General features: G+C 35.6%; 1 protein-coding gene across 4 annotated transcripts in view; it reads right to left on the reverse strand.

Moving 5' to 3' along the window:
• Positions 1 to 4,538: 4,538 nt before the first annotated feature.
• Positions 4,539 to 18,844, reverse strand: part of ARIH1 (ariadne RBR E3 ubiquitin protein ligase 1) — a 125,455-nt gene continuing 111,149 nt past the window's right edge. For all 4 annotated transcript variants that reach the window (XM_077123868.1, XM_077123865.1, XM_077123866.1 and 1 more), the window contains 5 exons: positions 17,755 to 17,885; positions 14,199 to 14,256; positions 10,193 to 10,453; positions 9,107 to 9,219; positions 4,539 to 7,921 (listed from right to left, as the gene is read on the reverse strand). In XM_077123868.1, the coding sequence (XP_076979983.1) occupies positions 7,837 to 7,921; positions 9,107 to 9,219; positions 10,193 to 10,453; positions 14,199 to 14,256; positions 17,755 to 17,885 (648 nt within the window). In that variant the 3' untranslated portion in view covers positions 4,539 to 7,836. The remainder of the gene's footprint in view (positions 7,922 to 9,106; positions 9,220 to 10,192; positions 10,454 to 14,198; positions 14,257 to 17,754; positions 17,886 to 18,844) is intronic.

Raw genomic sequence — 18,844 nt, forward strand, 5'->3', positions numbered from 1 at the left:
CATTAGGAAGATCAGCACTTAGGTTTAATTTGAGAGCAGGTGCAAGAATTTACAATTTTAGAGCATCCATTAGAATGTCTATTGCCCAACTAGGCCCACCAGAGGTGCAATGCTGGTTACCATTTTATGCTGCATTCCCTCTGAGAAACTCATGTGCTCTGAAGTAGGAGAACACACAGGAAGGGAGCCTTACTGCAAGATAAAGGTAGTGAATTCAACAAACAGAGTGTTTTGGGATAGGCTCCCAAAGAAAACAAATTCCTGCTGTATGTGTGCCTAATCCTCTGGTATCACAACTTGGCTAATGGATTTAAGAAAGCTAGATCCCCACTAAACAAGCCCCAGATTCATAACTCTAAGAACAGCCATTTAATGAGCACTGAAAGGGCTTCTGAGACACTGCTTTATTTTAAAACTGATTCAGAAGTAAATTTCAGCCATCAGAAGGAAATTTAAAATCTAGCTAAAAAAGGTTTTCAGCTTAAAGAGCTTCCTGTAGAATTGTCTACTATGGGGAATTAGACTTATATTTCTAAAATCACCACCCTGAAAGAAACTTGAATACTCTACGGTAACAGGCAGGCAACTCAAAGAGTAAATACCAAACTTTAATACAGTCAAGTAAGGAGGGGTTTACAAGTGCAAAGTAAGAAGCCAAAGTCAGGAAATGACTGCACATGAAATCAATGTGTTCAGCACAAAACAGATAAATAGGCCTCCTGGAAAGGGTTTGGAAATAGAGCACTTGCTTATTAAAATTGTAGGATGGCTCTTAAACGTGAAGGAGAAAAATGCATTGTGTCCTTCTTAGTAGTAAATATCTGAGGGTAATAACAAAAGAGGCATATTTTGAACACAGAAAAGAGCCAAAAATCACGTCATTGACTCTTCAGGGTAATCTACGGCTGGAAGTCCCCTAGCTATATAATTTTAACAGGCGTTTTTGGCAAGGCTGTTTGAGAAGCAGTTACAGTGTGGTGAAAATTATATAACGCTAAATGTCGATATGGATCTAGCACTGTTATTCACGGACTGGGTGACCTTGAGCAATCCAGTATGTTTCCATATAAAACCACAATTAAGAGATTTAAATAAACCCACAAACCTTCTGTTTCTTGTTGTACTTCCAGTGTCTACAAGTGTCTGGCACCGGTGATGTTGTCTGAAGGAATCTAAGAATCTGCTATTTACTAACAGGGAAGTTACCCACTTTCTTCAGGTTTCCATGTAGTATTTATAAAATAGTGACGGTAATTTTTCTCATGGGATTCTTTTGAGTTTAAATGAGACAATGCACATGAAGCCCTTAGTAAACACTCAACAAATCAGCCATAATTTATTCTAGACTAATTCCTTAAAAAAAGAAAATGTTCAGGACATTTCAGTTTTGTCATAGACATCTTCTAGAACATGTGCTCAGCCAACCATAATCTCCTAGTTCTGTCTCCAGTAACTATGGTTGTATTGTTGACTTTGCCCCATGGCCTTGTTCGACTGGCTTGTCTACATGTGTCTGCAACAGTTAACATGCAACACTCGGAGGTATGGTGTGGCTGATAGGAAAAGCAAAACCTGTTATTTCTTTGCTTAAAGGAATGCTTATTATTATTTTTTAACTTAAAGGTATGCTTATTATTTGCACTAGCTTTTCTCATTGATTTTCTTTGATCCTCACAATATTCCTAAAAAATAGACAACATAGCTTAATAGAAAGAACACATGGAGTCAGACAAACATAACCCTACCATAAAGTCACTGTGTAACATTTGAGAGTTAAATGTCTGTGAGTCTGTTTCCTCATTTATAAAAGAGGTTAGCAATGTCTACATTGTTTTAGGACTGTTCAGAGCATACAATATTAATAAGGCATTTGGCAAGAAGCACTCAACAAATTATAGTTACTATTAGTATCCCTGTCTTACAAAAGGGACAACTATGGCTGAAAAGTATTAACGTTCTTTCTGCTACATCATTTAGGGAATAAAAACACTAAAGCTCATTGTCTTGACAAGATTTATCAAAAGAATCTAAGTAAAATAAGCAATTAAGTGTGCATTGCCTTGCTGTGAATAGGTTAATGACCAGTTTTCTTATAAACATCCAACTTCCTTTGCCCAGACTACACTAATTTACTTTACTTTCTCAGATAGGTTTTCCCCTCCCACTTGGGAAGAGAATGTATTGTCAGTTAGCTTGAATATTCTATTTTGCTTGTCAGATCAATTTTTCAATAAGGCTTTTGGCTTTCTTAAATGAATTACTTTCTACAAAGCCGTCCACTTACCGGAAAACCGACAAAAACAATTTGGGCACTACACAATAGACCCTTGGATGCCATGATTTCACAAAACCTACTCAATTATTTTTACAAGGAGGCCTTACCGTGAGCCTGTGACTTTGTGACATGAGGGCTTTTCTTTTGACCCAGTGTTTAGCTAAATTCCCTCTTTTCTACTACAGAACTCAGTCTAGATCAATGGTGTCAACCTTGTAAGGACACATTAGAAACACAGGGATGGGTGAGGGTGGGGGAAGTAAGCTTTAGAAAATAGTGATACCCAGGTCACATCCCACAGTAATTAAATTATAACCACTTCTCAGGGATTCCAATGTGCAGACAAGTTTGAGAACCTGTGGTCTAAACAATTACCAAATAGATGATGGCATTAAGTTGCAACTCAAGACTGAAAGAGTTGGAAAATGTCCCCTGGGAGTTATCGTTTCACCCACATTTAAGAATATTGTAAATTAATTGCCAGTATTTCAAAATTGAGAGAATTCACTGAGACAACCCCACAGGCTTCTCTCAGAGCCCAGCTAGCCTGAGTTGTCTATTCTCATATTTATCTGGCTCTTGTAGAAATGAATTTAAAACTCCAGGCTTCTTAACCCCTACGGTTATTCTGCATGTTTTGCATTGGTAAAACTGCTAGGTATCAATGTTTGATTGATTCCTACCCTGAAAATGGCTCTCAATCAGCATATCTACTATGGTTTAATCAATCTGAAAACTGTTTTTCAAAAGAATCACAGATTAGCTATTTTTCCATCCTAAATGCTACTGCCTAGAGAAAGATCAACAAATTTGCCCAAAAGTTGGACTTAAATCCCACAAAAGGCAAAAAAAACAACAAACCTCAAAAGTAGGCTTATTCTACTAACTCTTACACTGGGCACTATTTGATTTCCAACGGAGTATCTCTGAGTTGGCTATTTAGATAATAAGTGAAGAAGCAAATTCCTTAAAATACACCAGATATACATGAAATATATTCTGAAAGAAATGAGAAACATCTGAGGGGCCCACACATTTTCCTGTAATGCTCACTACCTATTGTCTTCTTAAAGCCCCAAAGGGCATGTGGTCCCAGGATAAAATGTTGAGATCAAATGGTACTGGCTGTTTTGTGTATTTTCATTTATCCAGTAGACTATGCAAAGTTCTTTATGTTGGAAATCCATGTGAATAATTACACCAACAACTGCAAGCTACTTGGGCACTATTTACAAATCAAATCATGCTCATTTAGTTACTCTCAACTGTCACATGTGATAATGATTTTCACATAAGAACTGCCCCAATCTGCAAGATAGGAAGGGCTCCTTTTCTATCCATGGTTGGTTTTCAACTGTTAGGCAAAATATAGGGCCAAATTAGCTGCAAAATATACAACCAATTAGAAGACCAAATATACTACATAGCATTCAAAAGTAGCAGTAATTGGGTATTTATATAATCTTTGATATTGCTCAAAAGCACAAGTTAAGAACCAACTTTCCTGGTATTGAATTCAAGGCCATTCCGGGACCAGAATAAAAAAATATGGGTGCCAACAGGTAGTACAATACTGCTTGAGTCCCAGATATAAGAAGTTGTGAATTATTGGGCAAGTTACTGAACCTGGTTGAGTCCAATTTTCTTTGTTTGTAAAACAGAGCCATTTCTATCCCATTTGCTTTAGAGGGTAATATAATTCGTTAAAGTGCTCTCAAAATGAAAGTGAAAAAACGAACCCTCATAATTACAGATCCAAACAGGACCAAATTAAATTGTCCTAAAATCTGGACTTGGCTAGAACATCAATGACAATTGCTTCCAACTTTCAGGTCTTTAAGAAGACAACACTCCCTCCCTTTTTATAAGAGATACCAGCTTCTAAAAGTGACTTAAATCTAAGTTATATGAAGCTTGGAGGTTGAGAATGATTTTTAAAAACATTATCTAAAAAGAAAGAAAAAGTTGACAAAGATTTACCAAGCATCTAGTGTGTATCACTGTTAACAACATAAACAGAAATTTAAATTCAGTGTTGAAGACACAGAAATTGGAAAGCTTTCAGAAAATTCTCTGAAGGCTCAGTAACCAAGTTTATGGCTGGTGATAGTCTCATTCACAGTTCCTGCAAAGAAACTGAACTAAATTTTGACATTTTATATTAAATAGGAACAGTGAATAAGGCACTAATACAGGTGGCTCTCAGGTTACCAATATGTCTTTTCTTCTAAACTATAACAATAAACATAAGTAACTAATGGAATAACAAAATAAAAGTTTATTTTATTAGAATTAGGAATGTTCTTTCCCTCTGGGCAACCTGAACAGTCCAGTTACAATGAAAATCTAAGAACAGTTATTTCCACAGCACAGGGTGCTCTATGCACAAAATTACAGGGTTAGGAGCATTTAATCAATTTATCGATCTGATTGTCTCACCAACCCACCCCCTCCCATCCCCCAAGTGCTCTATACCTGGATTTGTAGCTAAAAGAATCTGTTACATTAAGTCCTTTCTCTCTTTAATTAAATTTCAGTTCCTAACCATGGCCGAACCACATTTTACATTGCAGATTCAACCACTTTAAATCAAGTCAGTCTTAGATCTGTTATATGTGTGTATGTATACACATGTGTATTTAATATATTTATTTAAACACACATAAAACACATACAATCTGGGTTGCAGCAAATTACAAAGAATTTAGAGTCTGATTTTATATGCTACTCAATATTACCACTGTGGTTTGTGTCCTGAGCTTCAGATCAAATATTTATTGTAAATCATTGAAAAATCCATTTACTACTGAATGAATTGTTCAAATGAAACATGCACTTTTCAAAAGATAATGTAAACTGCCCTCAAGAAGATGGGGAGACCCTGGTGCTTGCTATGAATAGATAGAGCCCTCTGATAGACTTAGGTAAGTGAAACAGGGAAACTGTCATACAATATGGCTTGCCTATCCCAGCTGGGGACATTGAAGCTACTAACAATGAAAGCAGTTAACTTGGGGAATTCTGTCAAATATGAAGATAGCTGTTAAAAGCTTGGAAGTAGAAAAGGCCAGTACACCTGGATCCATACAAATTAGGGAATGCATCCACAATTGCAATACTCTTAGATAGTACGCCAACACTGAAACTAGAAAGCATTTCTTAAAAAGCACTGTTCCTCCATGGGTGGGGGCTGATATTATGAAGTGCACACCACGTTTCTGGATACTTGTTCCAAGAGGAGCATGTAAAGAGAATTTATAACACTTAAACCTAGATATTGAAAAAGTGAAATGGTAAGCTTTAAAAAAAAAACATCACACATACACAAAGCATTTTTAGAGATCACATGTATATATAGCAAATCTGGCTGCTTTCAAAGTTACCAGGGAAAAGAACTTATTCAAGCTTTCTTAAAAACAAACAAAAAAAACCTCCTTAGTTTTGATAACATATTTAAGATTTATGGCAGTCATTTAAAATAAATGTAGTCAAATAGATGATGGGAGAAGGGAAGAAGAGAATATGGAAGAAACAGACACTGAGTTCAAATTTGCACCTGAGGTGACAAGGGAGGAAAGAATAAAAGGTACATGTAAAGTTGATCCTGAAGCAACAAGTGGTTTAAGGAAGCAGCATAATATACTCAGCAAACATTCAGTGATTTCTGATGGGAAAAGAACAGTTGCAAGTACATCTCGTATAACAACCTTTTCTAAAAGGAAAAGTAGGGTTGATTCAGCAAAGCCTAACTTAGGCAAAAGGCCAGAGGAAAGTGAACCTACTTCCCAATGGAGTAATAAGATGTACAATGCAAGAGCAGACAAAGCTGCCTCACAAATGGTAAACACTCCCTAGGCACAAGACATTTAAAGGAAGACAAAGAGGTCCTTAGCCAAAACTGCGTATTAAATATTAAGACCTCTTAATCTAGTTGCCTAGTTCACTCTGCACTCCTGTGTAAAACTGACGGATTTGGGTCTGCTGACCGGTTGAAAATTACCATAGCCAGAATGGCCTAAAAGGGTATATAGGTAATAAAACCACCACCATTCTTTACTTTTAACATAGCTTAGTAGAAATTTCATAAAAATGGACACCACAGCTAAAACGCATTATTAATTTTATCTGCTGAAAATAGAAAAGAAGCAAACTCAGTGATTTCTATTTAAATACACTAGATGGAATATCATGTTCTAGGGGTGTCTGCTTTTGAACTGAACCCACAGCAACACACACAGGCAATTTCAGTATCTGCCATTTTAAATTCACAATTTGAGACTAGGTGAATGGTAAAGCAAAAACATTCTATTTTCCACCCAAACATGGCGAAGGGGTGAGAGAAGAGCCATAACTAAAATCTTAAAAGCAGCAATTAAATAACAAACAAAAAACAACAAATTTTGAAATGCTTCTTCTGGATGTAACAGGAGGCTAAGAAGCCTGCAGCTGTGTGCATGACATGGGCAACTACAACCTGGGTAGGCATGAGGCCATGGAGGTGGATAAAGCTGGGGGACTGGGACATTCTTGAACTATAGCAACAAAGCTCCCTGTTGCAGCCCTTATCAGGCCATTGTGTTGTCAGAGCCTGGCCTCTCGGTCCTTCAACAAGAGCTGGGAATTCAAGGCGAGAAGCCCATAGCCAGCAACCAACATAACAAACCCAAAGGGCAAAGCAACCTAAGGAGCAGGAAAGGGAAATCGAAGAGCTCTAGTTAGGTCTTCCAGAGAAGCTAAAACAACACACCTTTTATCCCAACCCCCAACCCTGGAAAGATAAAGCAAACTGAAAGAAAATGCACAGCAAATAGACATAATCTTGAAGATTTTTAAAGAATAAATATTTTTTTTGTAATTAAACATTATGCAAACACGTGCCACGCTTGCTTTGTCCATGCATATGCGCTATATACAATTTTGAAAAATACTGTGTTGTCCTCTTGTTTTAAAAGTCATATACAAAGTTTTTTTTTTTCTTTTTTTTTTTTTTTTTGTTTAATCCTCTTGCTGCCTACCCTCTTCCCCACCCCAAGGATTTTCTTTACAAGGAGCTAATAATCATTCACTCATAACCTTGGGGTATGAGAGAAAGAGAGTCAGTCTCTGTGTGTGGGTGTGTTTGTATGTGTAGGGGAGAAAGAGGAAAAGGTTCCTTACCAAAGTACAACAAAATGTCTGGTTTGGGCATGAAAAGCAGTGTCACGGAGCTGTTTTAAATTTTAACTGTACTATACTCAGGGAAAGGAAAAAGAAAGAAAAAAGGAGTTAGTTTTGAGAATGAAGCTACGTTACAAGTTAAAGTTGGAGGGCTTTTAGTGTGTTTGTCACACTTTTGTTGGCGGCCTAGAATACTGTTGTACAATGGTTTATCTACCTTTTTTATTACAATATAATTTACTTAAACTTTCCGTTAACAAAACAGAATTCCGGTACTACAGACCAGTGGTGTCAGAATAGGCTTAGTGCCTCCTTGTTTGTGTTTGCTTTGTTTTGTTTTGTTTTAATTGCATGAGCACTCTAGATGGTAAAGTTTTCAGAGTTCATTTTATGCAGAGCCATTCTCAGTCCTCAATGTACTCCCACAGATCTTTCTCATAGCCTTCATGCACGTGCTGTAACAAAACCCTTCGTCGGCTCTCACAGTATCTGTAATCAAAACCAGAGAAAAACTTGTCAGCTTCCAAGTTTGCTTAATTTTTTTTGCTTAATTTATTTATTTAATTTAAGGCACCCCCTAAGGTTTTATCCAGATTCAGAACCAAGCACCTGTTCTTAACAGGCACACTTCGAGGTCTAGATATACAGACACAAATTCTAACGTTAAAATAGTATTTTCTGGGTGGGCAATGATGGTGCAGTGGCAGAGTTCCTGCCTGCCATGTCAGAGACCCGGGTTCAATTCCCAGGGCCTGCCCATGCCAATAAATAAATACATACATACATACATAAAAAACCGTATTTTCTGTGGAGGCATGATTCCCAACCCTAGGCATTAATTTTACAGCATGAAGTGTTAGAAGTTCCAAGGGACCTAAGAAATCATCTTATTCAATCCTGTTTTTCTACAAATAAGTTAAACAGTTCAGAAATAAGTAGTTCCAATGATTAATTACTCATATCTGTAAAATATTTTTAAGTACTATAAACACAAGATAGGTAGTAGCTATAGTTAGCTAAGCAAAGTGAAAATATTAGTAAGGATTAAATCTCCAAATCTTCTATTTTCCCAAAGTTTCCTACTATGATTGTATTCAACCATTAAAATGAAATTTGCATTTGCCAGGAAAAGAACTTTGGGGGAAACAGCTTCATGTTGAGAAATCAAACATTCTGCATCTTCAGTGTAAGAGATTGTATAATCTGAAGTTCATCTTCCCCTAAAACAAAGTAATTCTTTCCTTAGAGATAAGAAATCTAAAAAAAAAAAACACCTCTAAAAAGCGTGTTTGGGTAGCTCACTTGTCAATAGCCATGACCACAGGATCACCATGTTAGGACCAGCATCCTATTCTCACCCCTCATCCTAATGGCCACTTGCCCTTTTTAGGCTCTTTCTTCCTTGCAGGGCAGCAACTAAGTAGATAATGCTGAACAGAAGAAGCAGAATCAGCTGGTGGGATAAATGGCTGATTTCCTCCTCTATACTTGACCAGCACTACTATCTGCAATTAGTTGCCCAATGGACAGAAGCAATCTGTGAGAAACATGGCAGCAGCTCAGTTATGGGTATGCTAAACCCAAGTTTCACTACCACCTAACTTCACTGCTAAAGCATACCAGAATATTACTGGCAGAAACTTTTGCTCAATAGCAATTAAAAAAAAAACTCACCTGTACTTATCTTGTACTTTCTGCTTTATATCCTGAAGAGAATCTTGGGAAATATCTCGTTCCAGGTAGCCCGAAAGCACCTCTGTGGCATTCTCTAGATCTGCTTGGTTATTCTGCAAGAAGAGGAAGAATATATATTATAACTTTTGACTTCAAAAGAAAGCTAAAAGACAAACTTATTTTAGCTGCTAATCTTTGCCTAGAGACAGTGCTCAACACTGATTTCATAACTTTCACTCGTAGTTTAACTGCACTTATAAAGCTCTTTATCACTTTGACCTCTAGTAATTTACTCTCTCTCTTCCTGGACAATTTTTTAAAAGGCTAAAGAACTAAAGATCCTACCTTTGGAAGAATACTGAGGACAATTTCAAAGGAAAGAAAAAGTAGAAACATATTCTTGCTTACATCTGGCTGCAACTATTTCTTATAAGAGAACACCATGGAATATTAAATTTTGTTTTCCTTTACCACCATAACTAGCTCTCTGCATGACACTCATCTAAATTATATCTGCTAGCCAGTCACATTATCTAAGCAATCTGTGGACATTAGCATTACACATTTGTATAACCAGCACTCAGATCATCAACAGAATTCTACCAGCATGCCAAAAGCCCCCTTTGTCACTACTTCTTCACCAAAGGTAAGCATTGTATCAACTTCTACTATCCTGAATGGAGGACTTATTATGTGCCAAGTACTGTTACAAGGAAATCACACGGATTATTTCACTTCAATCTCATTATTAGAATGGTTTTAGTCTACAGTTATCCCCATTTTAAAATACAGAAACAGAAAAATGTAATTTGCTCCAAGTTAACAAAGCTAAACAGCAATGAAGTCAAAACTCATATACAGAGCTGACTCTAGGGCCTACACACATAACTGCCAGTTGGCTAAATGACATTGACTTGATTAAGGGCAAGAAGTCTCAATTTTTTCTTCTATCTTCCTAATAAATATGGTTTACCTATATTTCCCGAGCACACAGGAATCTTTAAAACTTTCTGTATCTTTTCTGTGTAAGACGAAGTGGTCCTATGACACAGAGTGGGCTTTATTTCCCCCAGGCACTATTCCTACCTCAAAGATAATGGACTGGTTATTCTTTTTGAGGTAGAAGGCGAAGACATAAGTGTACATGAGTGTGGCACGACACTGGCAGAGGACATCAACTGCTTTCTTCAGGAACTGCACCTCAATCCAGGACATGTTGTGCTGTTGCATCTCCTCCATTTTCTGCTTCACCTGAGCATACAGTTTGTGCTCAAAGCGTAGACTCTGCATGTGATTCATATAGCGATTACAGTAGAACAGGTACCTCTGCAAGGCTGCCCTAGATCGCTGTCCCATTAAGAAAAATAAAAGTCACATAATTATAACAAGTATTATAAATAAAAGCTAATGTACTCAGATAAAACAGTATAGAAAATTTAAGCTAAAACCAGGAAAATCCATTGCTGTCTTTATTATTTAATATTCTTTGAAAGTCCTATAAAACTGTGCTTTCTGAAACACTAATTAGCCACTAGCCACATGTGGGTATTTAATTAAAATAAAAAATTCAGTTCCTCAGTGCTCTATAGCCAAACGTGGTTAGTGGCTACTAAACTGGACAGTAGTAATACAGGGCACTTTCATCATTACAGAAAATTCTAGTGGATAGCACTGTTCTATAGTATACAGTTAGATAAAAAACAAACAACAGTGAGATATAAAACAAACAACTGCTAATCCAATGCAATTGAAAATATACAGCACCACTGGGTAAGTGTTATGTGCAGGCTCTTCCCCTTCCCCCCACTCCCCTACCACTGCAACTGAGTCTGAATTTGATCAAGTTTCTAGAAGTAACTACCACTTGTTTTAGGAATCAGAAGGATAGAAAACTTCCTATCAGACAACATCATGGCATTGCAATCAGAAAAATTCTGAATGTGGGAAATTCTATAGGACAAAAATGATGCAGTTTTCAATAAATAATTGGCAAAGGCAAAAAAGAAAAAAAAAGGAGTAAGCACTACAGATTAGAGGAGATTTGAGAGTTATCAATCAAATGCAGTTTGTAGGAGCTGTGTAGATCCTGACTTGAATTAATTGTAAAAAAATTCATGAGACAACTGGAGACATCTGAACACTGGATAGTTAACGGTTCTAACAAAGCACTGCTTTTAAAAATACATATATATAATAATGGTATTGTAGTTATATTAAGAGTCTGTCTTTTAGAGATACTTGAGGTATTACCAAAGAAATCATATAGTATAGATATGCTCTATATTATTTATCACATTGAAAAAAAATTCAGAGGTCTCTCTTACTGTATCATAAATCTCTAGAGGGAATGGACTTAAAACAAAATTAATCTTGGTATCTCCATTACCCAATGTGCAGGAAATAATAAATCCTTGTTAAATGCAATCACCAGCAGAGGTCTTTATAACACATGTATTTCTTTTATTCTCAGATCCTCTCTCTCTTCCTATCCCTTAAAAATCTTAGGACACGCTGTTTGGACTTATGGTTGGTCTCTGGCTTAAAAAAATACTAACTCTGAACCACATAATTAACCAATCATATGATCCAGTATCATAAAATACTCATATACCAAACCGACACAAGCCATATTATTTCAAGAGTCAGGTATGGATCAAATCAATACTTACTCACCGGAAAATATGTGAAAATAATCTGCTTGGCATTTGCTCCCCCCAAAGCACTAATATTTTCAAACCTGTCAAATTCTCAAAATGGAGTAGAAAACCTAAATTATCATATTAAGGTATATGATACTCAATGGACTTATGGTTTAATCTGTCAACAATTCTGAAACAGGTTTTCACTCAGATACCTCTAAAATTCAACATGAAAAAAGAAAGGCCATAAAGGCCAAAGTCAGTAAATAAGACTAACTTTGAAATCAACTGCCAGAATCTACATTGAAAAAATGCAAATATGCCTGAAAACACAGGGAAAAAAACAAAATTCACTGCTTAGAACAGAGGTTCACAAACTATGGCCTGCGAGCCAAATCCAGCTGCTGCCTATTTTTGTAAATAAAGTTTGCTTGGAACACAACACCGTCACATCCATTCACTTTAGTCTATGGCTGCTTCAGTGTCACAAGGGCAGAGACAGAATTGAGTAGTTCCAACAGAGGGAAAAGTCTCTTTTAAAAATAAATTTAAAAAAATATATCTTTAAAAAAAGATATTTATTATCTGACCCTTAGAAAAAGTGTGCCAACTCCTTGAGTAGAAGACAGGAAGCCTCAGATGTCCAACAGTGTGGCACAGTAGATTAAGTCCACAATTATTCTACAACAGAGGTAGTTTTCCAAGGCATTGAGAGTACAATCTAGGTTCTTTTCATTCTGTATGTCAACTTCTAAACATATTTCTAGTACTTTCCTGAACTCCCTGTAAACAGTAGGCCAGGGTGGGAGTGGGGGGAGTGGGCAAAGAAGAGAAGGCGAGATAGACATGGCAGGTGTGACTCCCACTTAATAAACAAATACATAAATAAAAACACTGATATGAAATCTTTTCCTATACTCCCAACCAATCAGCAACACAAGATTCTAGCTTAGTCTAACTGATATGGACTTCATAAATAGTACATTCTAGCATTCAGAATGTGGACTTTAGTAACTCCATGAAGATCTCCAAGGAATTCAGCACTCAAATGAAGAACAGGTGAGATAAAAGATTATCATCAAAATTAGGAAAATGCATGATCCCTTCAGTAAGATGCAACATGATTGTGATAGCTGAAAACAAAGATAACGCCATAAAGAGAGAAGGCAAAGATGAAAAAAAACAACACAATGGAAAGGGATCCAATGACAAGCTGAGCTAAATAGCATAATCAAACTCAAATGGGACAGTGGAAAAAGCATGACTGTCACTGCAGAATTTTAATATCAAAATTACATGGGTCATGTATCTCAAATTGGAGTCTAAAGACCATTTGATGGGAATGGGGCAGGAGTGCCCAATGAACTGGTCAGCATTCCATGGAATTTTTAAATGTTTGAAGAAATTTTAATCTAAAATTTTAAAAATGTGTTTAAAAATCTGATGATATCCTGACAGAAAAGATAACATTCTGGATTATCTGAATGAACTTATAACTGAGGACCAAAATTTAATTTCAAAGCAGTCATTTGTGAAACGGCTAAAAAGTTGGTATTAAAAGTAGCAATGCTGAAACTGCAAATGTTTAGTAAGAAAAATAAGTTATAACAGAATACACCAATAATAAATTCTGTCCATATCAAATAATGATGCTTTGTAAGAATGAAGGTTTGCTAAAGAATACAGAAAACTGGTGGGAGGATATTATCAATCATATGACACTACCTTAATAGTGCAGTAACATTAAATTCAAAAGAACCCAGCTATATAGCATTCTATCAGCAATAATTCAATTTCTGCAAACAACACATCTGTCAAATAATTAAATTATCTACAATGTTAACTTGAGTTTCATTGGCTTTTTAGTTTTCTTGGTTTGACTATATAGTTTTATATAAGGACATAAAAGAGTTTACAGCTAATTTTATGTTTATACATATTTAGATATTATAACAGAATTTAAATCAACACTGGAAATTGTATGAATTCTTTCTCTCTTTAAAAGGATCCTAAATACTGTGAAAGTCTCTGAAACACTTTTCATTTATAAATACAAAATATAATTTCCAGTCTTTTAAGAAACAAATACAAAGCATGTTTTGGTTTGCACACCAGTTATAAAGTCATATGAAAAGAATATTCCCAGGACAATTGAGGAATTTCAATGTGGACTAGATGAATGCAAGGAATTATTAAACTGGGTAAGTGTGATAAGTTATTCTGGATATGAAACAAAGTTCTTGAAGAATAATGAGATTAAGAAAATAAATAAGAATGCTCCTGATAAGCATTCTGGATAAGATTCCTTTTCTAAATGTAAACCAATAGCTACACAGTATTTACTGGGATTATCTTTACACAAAACTTTCAGAAATGAAAACTGTTAAACCATTCCTTAATGAATATACAATGCACATTCCTATTCACACTTACATGAAAATAACTGTACTTACTTCTTGTGCATCTCTTGCTGCCTTTGCATCATCTTCATTATAGCGGTTACAGTTGTACCTTAAAAGTAAATTAAAGGGATTCCATAACACCATAAAACAACAAAAAGGGAACACACTACAGAATTTTAACCTGGATCATCCAGAACCAACATTCTCCTTTAAAACAGGATCAACTAAGATGTTAAAATGTCCCGGGTTCTACAGTTTTAATGACAGAATTACCAGGCAAAAAAGAACAGAGTGTTGTGGACTCTAATCCATGTTCAGGTTTGTATCATCTCTATAATAGTGGACCAGTTCCCTGTTAAAAACTGAAGAATTTCCCACGTCCTGAGGAAGTCCATTTCAAATCAGCTGGACTAAAATAATCAGAAAACACCATTCTAGAACTTCCACTTACCAATTATAGTTTGAATTAACTTAATTTTTAAAGATAAAGATTATTGAATCCCTAGGTCTTCTCTTAATTAGGTCAAATATTCCCAAACTTCCAGAGTTACTCACCTTCTTACTTGCTTATTTATAACCAAAAAAGAGCAAATAGTTGAGGGCCTTCTAAGCAACAGACACTGCACTATGCGCTTTACATGCTATTATAGTTTCAAAAAGCCATTGTAAATGACTAATACACAAAAGGGGAAGGAGGATCCTGGAGAATTCAGCTTAGAGTGGAGATGCTTAAGACTGGTACTTCCCTTCTCCTGGTTACTACCTCTTTGACAGGAGGGTCTACATTATTGGACAGCTGATATTTATTAAGTATTTACTAGATACTATGCACCTGCTAAGGACTTTAAATGTACTATCACATTTAATCTCAATGACCTTAAAAAATGTATATTATTACTACTGAACAGAAGAATTAGGTTTAGGGAAGACAATAACATACTTAAGGTAACATAGCTAGATAGTTTCAGAGTTGGGAATTCAACTTACGCCTGTCAACTAAGGCCCATGCTCTTTACAACTGACTATACTGCTTGTATATTGTAAATCATGTCTTTAGAATATTTTAAGTGATCCTTTTAGATCTAAAAGAAGGAATCTGAATTTAATTTAAATCTTGTTAAATTGGAGCTACTGTTTCAACTTAAGTTCTTTGTGGTATTAATGGTCAATATATTTAATATCCCTCTTTGATGTTATTCCAAAATGTATACAAGATTCTTATATCAGTTCAATCAAGTCATCAATAAAACTAACCAGGAAAGTCATTATATATTCATTACATGAATAAAAAGAACAAGGACAAATTCTTTCAGCATGCCTTTAAAATTATTCCAAAAGAAAGACAGGAACACAGATCCATTTATCTGAACTCCTAGACATGGTCATTCAACCAATCTCAAATATCACTGCCTGTATTCATAGGCTAGGCTACAAATACCTCAGTCCATGCTGAAATACTCTGCTGAAATCTAAAAGAAACAGTCCACAATCCACTATCCTAGTGATCACTTGATCCTGAAATTATGCATGAGGGAACAAATAAATTCTGTGGTCCATAGTTTCTGGAATCAATCACAACTTGGGGATTACATCTTATCTTCTTTCAGTCTTCTATTTTCTATAATTACTCAGAAATAACCAAGAGTGGCTCAGTGATTCCATCTTCAAGTTTTTAAAGTATACCCCACCACAATTTATCTGGGTCAGGATTTCCTCATGCTTGTGTTATAATCCTCTGTTACCAATAAATTAGTCTCCTCAAAATACCTCAAAGATCTCACTCCTTTGCAGAAACAGAAATTGCTTTCTATTAATCAATTATTAACATTTCTCTATCTCCAACTTCTCTCTTTATCTGACATACTTTTTAAAACTTTCAGTTTGGTATTTGTGAGATATTTATAAACTTCAACTCATTCTAGGCTTTATCCTACCTATCCAACATCATTAAAGATCTTAAGCCCAGGAATACACTCAGAATTCATATATACTTCCAATTCACATGATTGAAAATCCTTATTGGAATGCTGTTTTGAGAATTCTGAGGCATTTTCACATTTCAGCAGGAAAGCATACCATGATTTGTTTGATGTCAGCCATGGGTAAAGGTAAGACACAGGTAGCATAACCGACACACCTGATCCAGACCATTCTTCCGTTTCCATTATTTGTTTTGTACACTTTTCAGGTTCCAATACAGCTAATTCAAAATCTGAATTGTAATCAGAGATATCCTTACAAAAAAATTTACCTCTTTAAATAATTATCTTCCCTACTCTCTTCTCCTTTCACTAAACTTGTTTATAAAAAGACAAGGTGAATTTAGCTTCTGGGAACACTCCAATTTCCAAGACTGCCTTCTTAAAATCCAGGGAACTCGTCTGGCTAAACCATAAATATACTTCCTCAGCTCTGACGGTGGCAAAATCACTGTTTTACTACTTAACCAATCAGCATCTACCTATTCAGAATTAACTTCAGAGAAGTAATCCTTCTTAATATTCCTCTAACATCTATCCAATGAATCTAAAAGGAAAAACTTTCCACTGCCTGAAGTTCATCTTTCTCTTGAACTTGCAATTTCTTCCCCTCCCATTCACTCTCTACAAGGTAACCAGAACTATAAGATAATATTTGTAAAGCACATAATACAGAGCCTTCTCTATCCAAATTACAGATCTGATCATGTCACTCTCACTTAAAATCCTTCTGATAATGTCCAAAGTACTTTAGGCCCCAGTCTACCTACTAACTTTTTTCCCCCTATTACCCACAACCTATCAGGGGCCACAAACTCAAATGTCAATTTGTGACAACAAGGTAACAAATTAGCAAAGTGAATAATTTGCATATTATAGCTCAGAAATGTTTTTACTTCTACCAAAAGGTGTGCTCACTTTTTTTTTTTTTTGAAATTCAAATCCTCTTTAGTCTTAGTGATAAGGAATATGCATGGAACAAAGATACTTCTACTAAATGAAAAACAATGGTGCCAGCATGATAAATACAAGCGTCCTAGGGCAACACAGCAAACCGAATGTAAGGGTCTAAAGGACTGCCACTCAGGTACTGGTGATTGCTGCCAACTGGAATGTAGGCCTGTTACTAGGTTTCAAGGGTTAGCTAAATATCTAGATTTTTTTTGGTAGTTTCCTCATTTTAAAACTTTGGGACAAAATGTTTTTCTAATGGCAGGCAGGATAAATGAAACATATCTGTAGGTTGGGTTATTTCCAGTCTGTTAGTATTAAATTTTTGCCTACAGACAGAACTAGACAACCCAACTCTTCTCCGAACAAGCCATATACTTTCATATAACTTTACTTTTGGTTCAGCCTGTTTCTTTTGCCCTGTATAAAATAAAAATAACGAACAATAAGTCTTCCTTAAAGTTCTTCATAGAGCAGCTTCATTTCCTCTATGAAATATGCCTAACTAATTTCGCTCTCCAAGTATCTTTCATCGTACCTCTTTTAACATTGATCTCACACTGTATCTATCTCCCAAGTTAAACGGTAATCTCTATGAAGTAGACGCCTTATTCATAATATGCAGCACATAGCACACACTCATGTGAACATATTCTTCCCTCATTTCCCCAACCTACCAGGCAGATCCATGTGGTTCCCAAGGGCCAAGACACACCCAGCAAAACTCTGCTTTACAGTTCTGGTTACGACACACCATGTGATTACAACCGCCATCCTTCTCAATTGTGACATGACATTTGGGACATTCCTATAAAAAGAAACTATAAAGTTGGTGTCAATGCTACACTAGGTTGTACTACTACCACTGAGGTGAAGCCAGTCCTCGATTCAATTTATTTTTAAAACACCATCTTCCTGTGATTAATACATGTCAAGCTCTCAGAAGAGCACCCAACACATAAAAGGAACACTATTAAAAATTAGACATTATTATTATTGATGGCTTTTAAGATGTACAGCAATTTAAAAGGAATTTTTAGTGGGGTTGTGAGATAAAAACAGTTTAAGTACTTTTTATCATATATATATAGTATATGGGAAGTAAAACATTTTGTTTAAGTAAATATAAAACACATTCTCTTGTTTCATCTAGAAATAATTACTGAACATTTACTATATTCCATGCACTGTTCTCAGTGTTTTATATGCATTAACTCATAATCCTTATAGTGGTTCTATTACTATTTCCATTTATCAGTTCCAAAGTCACACAGGCAATAAATGACAGTGTCAGGATTCAAATCCAAAAAATCTGACCTCAAGAGCAAGTGAGCAAAAAATCGACAAGGCTTTAACTGGTGAATTCTTTTGCGGCTACTGAATTTCCCAATTTTCTTCTGCCTAATACCAATGTTTTAAATTCTTCCCCTTGTGGGCCATTTACAAATGTACTACAAAGATCATTTTGTATCACTTTTTCCAAGTCCTTATTTTCCTAATTGTTATTGAGCCAATGTTTCTACCCCATAGGACTATTATTTCTTTCTTCTGAAAAATCTAGAAAATCAAACTTGGTCATTATTTTTATTAAAACTATTAATAAGATGTAAAGCTTGCATTTGCTATATTTGCATATCATGTTTGTAACTTCCACTGGGAGAAGGGGGCTATCACTCTTTCTATTACTATTTGCACAATTTGGTCTTCTTTGTGAAAGACTGCGCTCTCCAAAAACTACAGTAATTTTAAATAGGAAAATATGGCAAT

Source organism: Tamandua tetradactyla, chromosome 12, assembly GCF_023851605.1.
Source record: "Tamandua tetradactyla isolate mTamTet1 chromosome 12, mTamTet1.pri, whole genome shotgun sequence".
Classification (NCBI taxonomy): domain Eukaryota; kingdom Metazoa; phylum Chordata; class Mammalia; order Pilosa; family Myrmecophagidae; genus Tamandua; species Tamandua tetradactyla.